The sequence below is a fragment of the Neopsephotus bourkii genome, unplaced genomic scaffold (genome assembly GCF_033783945.1).
Source record: "Neopsephotus bourkii isolate Nb327-2 ecotype Australia unplaced genomic scaffold, CSIRO-AGI_Nbou_v1 NB_1638, whole genome shotgun sequence".
NCBI lineage: Eukaryota > Metazoa > Chordata > Aves > Psittaciformes > Psittacidae > Neopsephotus > Neopsephotus bourkii.
In genome coordinates, this window is record NW_026902113.1 from 9,560,848 (window position 1) to 9,573,219 (window position 12,372).

Below are 12,372 nucleotides of genomic sequence, written 5' to 3' on the forward strand. Positions count from 1 at the left end.
ACACGGCCTGTGCTGCAAACCCCCGAATTTGGGTGCTGATGGTAGAGACTGCACAGCAGGGGCTGACACCTAGGTCCATGATACTCCCCCAGTCTGGACCAGGGGCTAACCAGCATGATGCAAACCCATCCTCTTCCCTGGCACAGGAGGGATTCAAACCACAACTGGCACGGATCTAACCCGGCACTTCCAGTGCTTCTCGGGGGAGACAGCAGGGCCGTACATCCCTAAACTCCTGTACGGCTGTTGGGTGGAAGGACCCTGAGCCGGGCCTTTTGGACTCCTGCACCACCAGCTGTTCTCCGGCGTGTGAGAGGGCCCCATACCGGGCAGCAGCGGGGGCTGTGCTGGCGCATGAGGTAACAGAGAGCACCCCGGCTCCAGGCTGCTCGGATCGAGCTCTCGGGAGAAGCAGCCCCGAACCTTACAGCACCGCACCAGGAACGCTCTACAACCCCCCCACTCCTATCACCGCCACGGCCTCCGACCGCGACCGACCGGCAGCGCATGCGCCACCGCAGCGCACCGCCCCACGGCCGGCGCGCTGCCCGGTGCCGTGCTGCATGGCCGGAGAGCTGGTTGTGGGGAGCGCGCTGGGGGGCAGCGGGAGCGCGCCCCACGGCCGCCCCTTCATCTGCTCGTTCCCGGGCTGCGACTCTTCCTTTAACAAGGGTTGGAAGTTGGACGCGCACCTCTGCCGGCACACGGGCGAGGTGAGCCGGGAAAGGAAGGGTTAGCGCGGATGAGGTGAAGGGCGCCGCACTGGGGCCTGGCGGGCGGGCGCGGGTCGGGGCCGGGCATCCCGGTTCACCGTCCAGGGTACCCGAAACCCTATGGGCGGGGTGTGTGCTGCTGAAGGAGCCTCCCGGAAGCAGCCGAATCCCGTAAGAATAGTGTGCCGCTTCTGACCCGCCCTCCCTCCTCTTTTCCCGCTCCCATCTCAGAGACCCTATGTCTGCCCTTACGATGGCTGCGGTAAAGGCTTCACCAGAGACTTCCACCGCGCTCGACACATTCTTACGCACACCGGGGAAAAGCCGTTTGAGTAAGGCCGCGCTTTTTACATCTTAAAACGGATTATGCTAGTCCTTACGGAAGTGGAGTTGAGACTGATGCGTGGGTGCTATGCACGCCTAGCTTTGGTACCATGAGGGCTGCCATAACAGCCCACTGATAGGGTGAGAGCTGTGGGAAAATAGCAGCCTAAAGCCACCTATTTGGCCATGATCCGTAATAGGAACAGGCAGATCTCTCCCTAGAATGCAGAATTAAAGAAGGAATACAGTTACTTCTTATTACCAAGCTTTTAACAGCTGCACATCATGGATTAGGAGCTAGGAATTCCTGCATGCTTTGTTAAGTATCTCTTCTTATGCATCTTCCTGTGACTTTTGGTTGTAACTTAGCCTGTCTTTTTGTGTTGTTCAGGCAATTTTTTATGTCTGGGTTGAGTTTCAGTTATTCTTTGTGTATTCTTGTCCAGCAGTTTCTGTATCTGCCTATGAAACAAATCACTGCTTGGGAGTGATGATAATGTAGTTCATTTGTAGGTGCACAGCTGATGGCTGCAATGAGAAATTCAGAACAAAGTCAAACTTAAAGAAGCACATTGAGCGCAAGCATCAGAATCGGAAAAGGCAATATGTGGTAATTACCTTTGATACTGCAAAGTGGAGGCTAAACAAGCTCCTTTTTATGTATTTAGTGAAATACTTCAACTTGTTATTATGTAGTACTTGTATGACTTCAAATCCCTGACTGGGATTTCAGCAAACACATGTGGACTGGGCTTTCGTTATTTGGTCTCTAATGATAGCTTAATTTCCTAAACAGTGTGACTTCGAGGGCTGTAATGAGTCTTTCAGGAAGCATCAACAACTTAAAGTTCATCAGTGTTACCACACCAATGAGCCTCCCTTCAAGTAGGTGGATAATTTTAATAATGAACTTTAACAATTCCATAAACACCGTACATGAAAACAGGAGACTTTTCTCAACCTTTTCATTAATGTAGCATTTACAAAAGCAGCAAAACCAAAACTGGAATGGATTTATAGTCATGGCTGCAAGTACATTTCCTGTGCAAGTGCTTTGCTCAGTAGTCTGTTTTTTGTTTCTTGGTGCTCTGTAACTTAGCATTCCAGATGTTTTCTACGGGTTTATTACAGGTTCACAGGAAAAATAAACAAAAAGAGCCCCCAGCTACTAGTTCACACAATCTGAAATACAAGCATAACAGCTTGCAGGGTAATGAAAAATGCAGCTACTTCTATTTTTCAGTAAAAAGAAGTGATGTAGCTAACATGGAGTAGTAGCTTAAAAAAGGTGAAAGGCTTGGACACCAACCTGAGAAGCTGTGAGTCTATGATTCCATTCTTTACAGGACACACTGGTACAGATCTGATGAAAGCAAAGTTTAATCTTGTGTTTCTTATAGGTAGAACACACTTAATAGGAGTGTTTCACTTAAGTGATGTTCACTAGTATGGCTGTGTGACAGGCACAAAAATACTGTCAGTGTTCTGCTGCTGCTCTGCTAGATCTGTACAAACCACTTAAACTCTCCACTTTCTCTTTTATCTTTGAAGAGCCTACTGTGTAGGGATGATATAAGGCTTGATTCTTTAGCTAAAGCTTAACTTGCTGTATATATGGAAACTGTACTATAATTTCACTCTCGAGCGGATCAGAGTCCTCTATTACAAACGTATTATGGAATTTACTTTTACAAAGCAGGGAAGGACACACAGATCTTTAGGCAAAGGGAAACTTGTATTATTTTGTCCACTTTAATTGTTCTTGACTTAAAGAGCAAAAAATACTTGGATGCAGTGAAAGAAATTAAACCAGTGTATTTTATACCTAGATGTAATAATGAAGGATGTGGAAAGTGCTTTTCTACCCCAAGTCATCTGAAGCGGCACGAAAAGATTCATGAAGGTAATAGAGTTTTTCTTCTTGCTTCAGTTATGTTTTAGCAAAGTAAAAAGGACTTCTTCAGTACAGAGAATATGCAGGGATGTTCAACAGACATGAAAGTGTTCTGGACCTAGCAATCCAGTCAGCCAAAACAAGAATACCTGTTTTGAGTAGTCAGGTGGGATACAGTTGCAAGGCGTTGCAGTGTTCAATTACTTGTGTCAGGCTGAACAAAGCTTGGGATGCCTTCAGTAATCTGTTTTCCAGTGTGCCTCCTTGTCAATAATCCATCTTCTGGAGATGGGCTGATGGTTAAAGACACTAGCCTAGAATTCCAGAGGTTAGAATCAACTGCCAGTTCCGCAACAGATTTCCTAGGGAGCCTTGGCAAAACCATGTAGACTTGCATTGTTTGAAGTTATTAATGTACCTATGTGAAAAGTATTTAAGTGGGATTTTCAGGAGCTGGTCATGTATGTTTGAGCTAATCCTGCTACACTGCTGTCTGTTCTTTCAGTATGATTGACAGCTAACCTGCTTTCCAGTGCTAGAAAAAAACCCAACAAACCCAGGGGACTAGGTAGAGTATGCAAAAAGCTGCGATTTGTACTGTGTTCCTTTCTTAAGACAGGATGTTCTTGTGTTAATTTGTGTTGGTTGCAGTATGGGAGGAGGAATACTGGCCTTTAATTTTCAAATGCTGGAAGTAGAGTTCCCCCTTGAAAAACTGGACTCTGTTTGCCAAAACCTTTCTGATTGTAAACATCTGTCCAACAGGCTATGCATGCAAGAAAGAAGACTGCTCATATACTGGAAAAACTTGGTCAGAGCTTCTGAAACATAATAAAGAAAGTCATGCAGGTAAACTCAAAATGATTATGTAACAGAACTGAACTTTTGATACAAACAGGAAACGAACTGCTAATTGGAGGAGTTCATGCTGAAATTTCATCAACTTGTCATTGTGTCCACATGAACTTGTATACTAATGCTTTACTGGTAAAATGGTTGTTGCTCTGGCTAGACCTTTAACTGATGGAATGCTGCTCAGTGTACTAACTTTGTGCAAGTTCTCATTAACTTGATCACAAAGTAATGTAGGATTTTGGATGTAGATAATTCATACTGCATTATTCTCTTCCCATCTGAGCTCCTTGCAATTTTTGTGGATTTTAGCATTGTTTTAGAGGACTAGTAAGGTTTGATTCTGAGCTTCTGCAAAAAGCTATTTATTTATACTTTGCCTGTCTCTCTCCTACTCAGACATAATCATTTGCAGTGAGTGTAACAAAACTTTTAAAAGGAAAGATTACCTCAAGCAGCATCAAAAAGTACATGCTGCTGAGAGGGAGGTCTGCAGATGCCCAAAAGAAGGATGTGGGAGAACTTACACAACTGTATTTAACCTTCAAAGTCATATCCTCTCTTTTCACGAGGAGCAAAAACCATTCTCTTGCAATTATCCAGGCTGTGGAAGAACATTTGCAATGAAGGTATGTATTTTTTTACATTGTTCTAATCTGAATCACATAATCTGAAATGATAAACCTAACGTTTTTTTTTCCTGTTCCTTATAACTGTAGCAGAGTCTAGCAAGGCATGCAGTTGTACATGATCCTGAAAAGAAAAAGCTGAACTTGAAAGTAAGTTGTACTCTTGAAAAAAGTACTCTCAATCATACCCTGTAACTTAAGAGGAGAATAAATATTACATGTTTCAGAATAAGACTTCAAGCAGGAAAGCAGGCCAGCTGTCTACTTAATTTGGGGGATTCTTAATTCTGAAGCTCCTTTAGATGATGCAGTGCTGGCATTTTCTTCTTTCCCCATCACATCAGTAGATTTTATTCCATGGATATGTCAAGTTGCTAATTGTGCATTTATTTCTGCCAGAAAAAGCGCTCTCGTCCTAAGAGGAGCTTAGCCTCTCGTTTGAGCGGCTACATTCCTCCTAAAACACAGCCAGGGATGGATGCTGTTGTGACACAAAGCAAGACAATGGATAAGCCCATGGAAAGTGAAATACCAGCTGTTGAAATTCTGACTCTGCAGTAAAGGTGGACTGAGACGACATTCTTCATGGAATAATCAATGTAAAGTTCAACAATAATTTTATTATAGGGTTGTGTTTCCTTTTAAGTGAGATTGTTTATACTTTTTTATAAAGTCATTGATGCAACTCATTTGATTTCAGATCTTCATCTTTCTTTTCTGTACTGCTTTTCTGTTTTTCCATCTTCTGGTACGCTTTCAGCTCCTTGTCAGACATGTGTCTTAAAATACAGGTACTCACTCCTTCTCTAGTAATTTTTGGCTTGGAAAGGTAAGTGGCTTTCTCAGACACAGTCTCCAAAATCTGATCAAAAAGCATGAACTAAAAAGAAGGAGAAACCCAGGGTTAAGTGCACAAGCACAGGTAGAAAAATATTTCAGGCTGTCTGTAATGACACAATCTCCTGCTTGTGGTTTAGCTGTTAGCAGAAATGAGCTACTTGCTAGTACTGGTTTGAGCAGTTAAGCTTGTCCTTTCCTAATCTGTTTTTCACTCATTAGCAGGTTTAGGAAGGTTACCAGAGGAATTAAGCCATTTCCTAACACTTAGGCTGAATTCCTGACTCATCCTGTTTTTGCTGTTTGAAGATGTCCAGGAAAGTGGACTGCATCTGACTCATCCCCACCATCCTCTTCCACTAGATTTGGACATTCCTCTTAAGGGGCAGTATTGTTCTAAGGTCAGCAGAACCTGGTAGTATTGAACTCACTGATACAGTGGATTCATATAACAAGCTGAACTCTTAAGCTCACAATCAAGCTTTTAAATTTAAGGACATAAATCTGGATATCCAGTTCTTCCTGTTACTCTTTCCCTGTGAATTCAACTTCTATGAAAAGTTTTTGTTCCTTTTGGATGAATCAATATCACAGTTTTCTTCGACAAATTTAGTAGAGAAGATCATCAGGGAAACCTAATTCACTGCACATATTAAAAGGAAAAAAGAAAACAAATTCTTACACGGAATCTTTACAAAAAAAGCCACTTGCGCAAATGACAGTGGAAGCAAGTTCAAGGCCCTGCAGTTATACTAGTAAGTAAGTTGCCACCAGCTCCCCAACTTATTTATAGATGTTTACTTTGCCAGTCTTGGAACACTATCCCAGTCGTTTTTCACACAGCAGTGGGCAACTAACATTAGCCACCATTGCACAAATGCAACAGTTAGATTAATGAAATAATCCAGCTAAAATAGCAGCAGAGTCTTTTTTAAGCCTTACTACTAAACTTTTCAGTGAGTGACCTGGCTTAAGGCATTGGCAAGGAAATTTCACCAGCACAGTTAATAAGGTGGGGCTGCAAAGGAGTAGGAACTGTTTAGACTCTGCTGTCAAGGCCAGTACTGTAAGTGCATTCTTAACGCATGGTGTTTGATATGCCTCTATGGGACTACTTTCCTAGAACTGCAGTGTTTGAACAGAAGCAGCTGAAGGTGGGACAGCCATTCCTCTAATGGGACACAGACCTTCACTTATTTTTAGCAGTACATGATGTATTAAAACAGTACTGAATAGAGAGAATACAAGTACAGTTATGTAATGAAACTGGTTGGTTCAGCTTTCAGAAGTGCACTTACCATGTCTGTATTGCTGTCTTTCGCTTGCCGGATGGTAATTTTAACTTGGTATTTCTTTTCAATCCACTGGGCTATCTGTTTAGTCTTGGTGTCTAAGTCGTTCTTGGCAATAGCTGAAGAAAAGGACAACTCTTTCCGAACCATCTCTGTTTAAAACAGAACTAAAATTGTGTTGGCTTAACATCTGACAAACCTTTGTTGTCTTTCAACAGCTTATGGTGCTTGGTCTGCTTAACTCCCCTGCCCTGTGCTGCTTTCTCATACACAGAGCATCTAAATCTCATTGTCTCAGCAGACACCACTCCCACCTTGGAAGGTGGCTACTTGATATCTTGCACTCACCGCTGTAATTGGGAGGCTGAGTGCATGTTTGAAGCATACAGGGAAGTTTCTTCAGGATCAGAAGGCTTTAAGTATTTTTTATTTTAATTACAGTTTTGTTCATACCACCCACAATGCAGGTCTAACAGATAAACAGCTAAGTGCTGGATCTGGAGTTAAAGACCTAGTGTGCAAACTCTACATTCTGCACATAGTACAGTTGAATGTAAAAGCTCTGAAGTTACAGCCCTCTTAATCTTAAACCCGTTTTCTTGAATGGTGAAGCACAATATTCAACTGAAAGTATGATGCCTTGAATTACATTTGATTTGTGCTCTCTTCCTCCTTAAAGATGTCTCTGAAGTTGTTACCATGTGAATAATCTTTTTGTAGCTTCCTGAACAGAAAAAAAGTCACTACCATAATAGTGCTCTCCTCTAAAATTGGAACTCTACCCACAGCGCTGATACCTTTGTCAGCCTGAGGATAAGAGAAGAAGATATAAGGTCAGACACCCTTTCTAAAACCTACTTGCCAAACTCAGTTTTTTAAACTGCTGGAGCAGGCTGACTTAAAAACAGCTGAGACCTGAGAAGCATTCAGTATAAAAGTTGTTCTCTTCCTCTGCACAAGAAAGGGCTCCAGACTTTGTTTTCCTCACAGCAAGCTGGGGAAAGAATGTTTTATGACTACCAGCAACAAATTGTAATTATATAGGTGTATCTGTTGCTCAGTTTGTAAAAACTGCCTGCCACTTTATGCCTTAAAGGAACAGGAATTCAGTGAGGCTCATGGAACCAGAGTCCAGTTATATTCACTTAAACATAATTTTTTTTTTAAAAGCCAGAAGGTGCCAAGATAGTAAATCCTGAGAAGGCAACAGAAGGCTTCTCTATGGAAGACTAGTCTAAGCCAAAATGTTATCTTCACCACTGCAAATCCTTAATAGCGTGAACCGCAGTGACACTGCTTTGGATTTACACAAATGCAAGTAAGAGGATTTCATTTGCTGAAACCACTTCTAATGCAGTATTTGCCAAAGTGGTCAGTGTTGCAGTGTCAATAATGCACATACCTGATTTTGCACTTGACTTTTTCTTCTCTGCACGTTTCAGCTGTTCTTCATGAATCTGCTGCCCAGTCATTAGTCTATATACAGGAGGTTCTTCATTCTCACGCAGAAGAACTAGTTTCAGGTCATGCTGATCCATAAGTTTGAGTGCCTCAGATCGGTGCATATTTCCTAAGCTCTCTCCATCCTGGTTGATGACGTGCAATATCCGATAAGGAATTCTTCGCCCAACACTTCCAAATGCCGTTTTCGGCTCCTTGGGAGTTTTTTTAGCTGTACAAAATGGTTGTGTAAGTCCAAATACTGTTGACTTTGTAGGGTCAGACACCACCTTCCGGAATGGAGAGAAGACCCTCTTATGTTGTCTCTGTGTCAGAATTGTACCACAGAATCTTTTTGCATATCTCTGCTCGTTTCTGGTTGCTTGACACAGAAGTTTCATCACACAAAAGGCAGTCATTCTGAGGAGGCAGCAAAGAAGACAAAACAAGTTACCCCCCATCAGCCAAATACTTCCAGTTACATTAGAAAGACTTGACTTTACTGTAGTGATAGGATAAGGGGTAATGGGTTAAAACTTAAACAGGGGAAGTTCAGATTGGATATAAGGAGGAAATTCTTTCCTGTTAGTGTGGTGAGGCACTGGAATAGGCTGCCCAGGGAGGTTGTGAATGCTCCATCCCTGGCAGTGTTCAAGGCCAGGCTGGACGAGGCCTTGGGTGATATGGTTTAGGGCGAGGTGTCCGTGCCCATGGCAGGGGGGTTGGAACTTGATCTTAAGGTCCTTTCCAACCCTAGCTATTCTATGATTGACTCCAGTTCAGTAAACCCTAGCCCCTAAAACTACTCTTTCAAAAAGATGCAATGGTGTTACTACACAGAATGAGCAACCAACAGTAATTTTACAGTAACAAGGCTTTAACCTGGAGAGAAAGTCTGATGGCAAAATTTATGAAGAGTTGATGTTATCTTCAGTAATTTAAAATTAGAGCCTGGACTCCTTTAAAGAATCCCATACTTGTAGTTCATTCCTCCTCACAGGAGTATCCCCTCTTACACAGGTTTTTTTGTGTACAGAAAGATAAGCCAATATTTAAGAGGGAGAACATGCTGTCAAATAAAAAGGCATGTCACAGTTCTAATGTTCAGTCCAGATTTTTTTTCAGGAGGTATCTAACAGTAGGACTTTCTTCCTGGTTCCAGTAATCATCTTTGGAAAGTGTTTCATTTAAACCACATGAATTTGGAACCACCTTAATCATGTAGTGAAGTGGCAATTTGTGCGGTGTCTCTCAGCAGCCATTCCAACATCTGCAGCCTGGCTCTTCAGTGCAGGTTTTGGAATTCCAAAGCCTTCACCACACCATGTAAGACCGCCATACAAAGTCTTCACCTTGGCATCATAACTTCACAAATTAACTATTACTATACTTGCAAATATGGTTTATCTCCCAGGGCTGAAAACTCCTTCATAGCCAGCATGGAACTTGCTTCTCATAGCACTGGCCCCGAATGATGTATTTCTCTGTTTTCCAAGTGTCACTGTGGAAGCAGTACAGCTGCTAATTGCTCTTAAATGGATTCACTGATACTGTGTCAGTAACCTTAAGATTTTTAATTTTTAAAGTTTCTTCACTGTCGTTTAAGCTCAAGTTCTACTGATTCTGACATGCTCCAAAGTGAAAACAGTGCCTTAATTTTAGACTTATTTTATCAGACATTTAAAGTATCAATTGACTCTACCAGTTTTTCACAAACATTAAATTTAGGGTGGCATGTTCCTATTTATAGTGAACTGATTTTTTTTCCAGTTACCAGAGTTATCTGAATTTTTTACATGCAGAAAGCATGCAACTAAGTGCTATTCAACTAGGACCATTCAATAAAAACGTCAATAATGATACTTTTCTTCCTGAACGACGAAAAAATCTAGTGGGGAAAAAAAGAGACACGGATAAGACTTGCCTGCAACACATGAACTGTAAAATAAACAACAGATTCACAGGCCTAAGATCCCCACATACAAATTGAAATTTAAGCAGTTACAGGCATCTGTCCTGGCATGGTACTCATGCAGCTATAGCATCACAGACTGGTCTGGGTTGGAAGGGACCTTAAAGCTCATCCAGTTCCAACCCCCCTGCCATCGGCAAAGACACCTTCCATTAGACTAGGCTGCTTAAAGGACCATCAAAGCATTCAGAACAAGCCTCAAAATACCCCAGTGCTTGAAATCAAAGACTAATCTTTGAGGCATTTCTTCCATTATATTTTTCCCCTATTTTTCCCTGGTTCATGGATTCCCCGTGGCAATTTTGGTGCACCTGACCATTATTTACATTTCATTCAAAGCTTCAGAAATCAGCTGGTTTTTAACATCCATGAAAACTTGAGAAATAAAGAGCAAACGCTGGAGTATTATCTGCAGTTTTGGTATTCTGTGTTTAAAAGGCAGCAAGCACAGGGAATGCCAAAGATGATACAGAAAACCAAAAGTGATACCACAGGAGCTGGCAGGAGTGCGGCCTCTTTTGCCTAGGGAAGAATGTGACTCCACTCTATAAATATACGCATGTGTGACACTGTAAACACACATCCATGTGTGTACATATACATGGAGAAGGCTGCTCAGCCTGGGGTTTGCAAGCTCTTTCCTCAGCAAGGATGAGGAACTATTTATGATTCTAAGGAGTCCTGTCCCAGGAACAAGTAAAATGACCTGTGAATAAACAGTCTGAGCATGGGGACAGGTTGAAGGCTGGGGCAGACTAACTTTTAGCAGTCAATACAAAGCTGAGGGTGGTGAGGCACTGGCACAGGTTGCCAAGAGAAGCTGTGGCTGCCCCATCCCTGGCAGTGTTCAAGGCCAGGTTGGACGGCGCTTTGACCAACGTGGTCTGATGGAAGGTGTCCCTGCCCGCGTCAAGGGGTTGGAACTGGATGAGCTTTAAGGTCCCTTCCAACCCAAACCATTCCATGGTTCTCTGGTCAGTGAGGACAGCTGTGTCCGTGGCTCTAGTGCGCAGGCAAGCTGCACGCATACCGGCAGCTGTGGAAGAGCCGCCGTTCCGTACGTACTCACGGGACATGTTTCGCTGCGCACACAGGTGCTACCTGCAGCTGCTACAGATGCGTACCCTGCAGGAGCTGCTGCTGTGCATTCCTGCGCTGTCTCGAGTAACGCGAGCTGTGGAGAGGATCTTTTAAACTTTGTGCTTGAATCTGTGCAGGGCTCTGCATGGACGTGCCCGGAGGGGAGGTCACCAAGTGTGTGCGTGTGACCCTGTCACTCGGGCCCAGCGGTATGTCGGTGCAGGCCCGGAGCCCGCCTGGCCTCCCCGGCCCGCGTTCCCTCCCACCTCCCGCGCCGGGAGGCTCTTACCTGCCAGCCGGGCCGAGCCGAGCCGCCGGCCCCGGCCCGCCGTACCGAGCCCAGTGACCGGCCTGGGCCGCCGGAAGGCGGAAGGCTCTACCACCTCTCCCCCTTTCTCTTCCTCCACTCTTCCGCCTCCTGCTGCGTCCCCGTGTGCGTGCGCGTGTCCGCAGTAGCCGGGCGCGCTCCCGCGCAGTGCCCGTGTTCCCGCAGCCGTGCACACGCGTATTCGGGCCTCGTGCGGTTGCTGTATGGGTGTGACTGGGGGTGCGTGTGTCTGTGCATGTGTGTGCACTGTGTGTGCAGGCTGTCTGCACACGTGTCTGCACGCTGGGCACACCTGTAGTGGGTATACCGGGATGTATTTGTGCATGAGGAGGTCTGTACCTGCAGAGAGTTTGTGTCTCCTCGCAGTGTGCATTTGTCTGTGTATCTGAGTATTCCTCTTGTGTCCATGCATTTCCGTGTTGATGTATGTGTGGTGTGTCTGGTTCTGCATGTGTGGTTGTTGGTTGGGTTGTTTTCCTCAGTGTACCACCACTGTTGTTTTGGTTTAGTTTTGTTGATTCTGTGTGTATTTGCTGCACTGGGGTTGTCGCAGTTGGGTGTAAGGACCACTGTGAGGAGGTGCTTCTTGCTGTGCCTAGTGGCCTTCCTAGGGCAGTGGTTTGTGGCTGTGAGTGGAGAGGATCATAGAATCACAGGCTGGTTTGTGTTGGAAGGGACCTTAAAGCTCATCCAGTTCCAAACCCCTGCTATGGGCAGGGACACCTTCCACTAGACCAGGTTACTCAAATCCCCTTCCAACCTGGCCTTGATCACTGCCAGGGATGGGGCAGCCACAGCTTCCCTGGGCACCCTGTGCCAGTGTCTCAGCATCCTCACAGGGAAGAATTTCTTATATCTAATTTAAATTTTTCTCTGACAGTTTAAAGCCATTGCCCTTGTCTGATCCCTGCATGTCCTTGTAAAAACTCCTTCCCAGATTTCCTGTAGGCCCCTTTAGGCGCTGTAAGACTGTTACAATGTCTCCCTGGAGTCCGGTCTTCTCCAGGTTGA

General features: G+C 44.3%; 2 protein-coding genes across 4 annotated transcripts; one reads left to right on the top strand and one right to left on the bottom strand.

The window, feature by feature from the left end:
- Positions 1–513: 513 nt before the first annotated feature.
- On the top strand, positions 514–6,613 carry GTF3A (general transcription factor IIIA). Of its 3 annotated transcripts, XM_061374582.1 has the most exons (10): positions 514–713; positions 945–1,045; positions 1,551–1,647; positions 1,834–1,922; positions 2,867–2,940; positions 3,697–3,780; positions 4,183–4,412; positions 4,503–4,562; positions 4,812–5,011; positions 5,475–6,613. In XM_061374582.1, exons 1-9 carry the CDS (start codon positions 564–566, stop codon positions 4,971–4,973), a joined length of 1,047 nt encoding a protein of 348 aa, XP_061230566.1. In that variant the 5' UTR covers positions 514–563; the 3' UTR covers positions 4,974–5,011; positions 5,475–6,613. The 3 variants fall into 3 exon arrangements, with proteins under 3 accessions (XP_061230566.1, XP_061230564.1, XP_061230567.1); XM_061374580.1 differs by lacking the exon at positions 5,475–6,613 and having other exon boundaries at positions 4,812–5,057; XM_061374583.1 differs by lacking the exon at positions 5,475–6,613 and having other exon boundaries at positions 4,506–4,562; positions 4,812–5,057.
- On the bottom strand, positions 4,779–8,445 carry MTIF3 (mitochondrial translational initiation factor 3). Its single transcript, XM_061374584.1, has 3 exons — positions 7,944–8,445; positions 6,548–6,693; positions 4,779–5,292 (listed from the first exon to the last, which is right to left on the bottom strand). The coding sequence occupies exons 1-3, from the start codon at positions 8,440–8,442 to the stop codon at positions 5,086–5,088; spliced, it is 852 nt and encodes a 283-aa protein (XP_061230568.1). The 5' UTR covers positions 8,443–8,445; the 3' UTR covers positions 4,779–5,085.
- Positions 8,446–12,372: the final 3,927 nt, after the last annotated feature.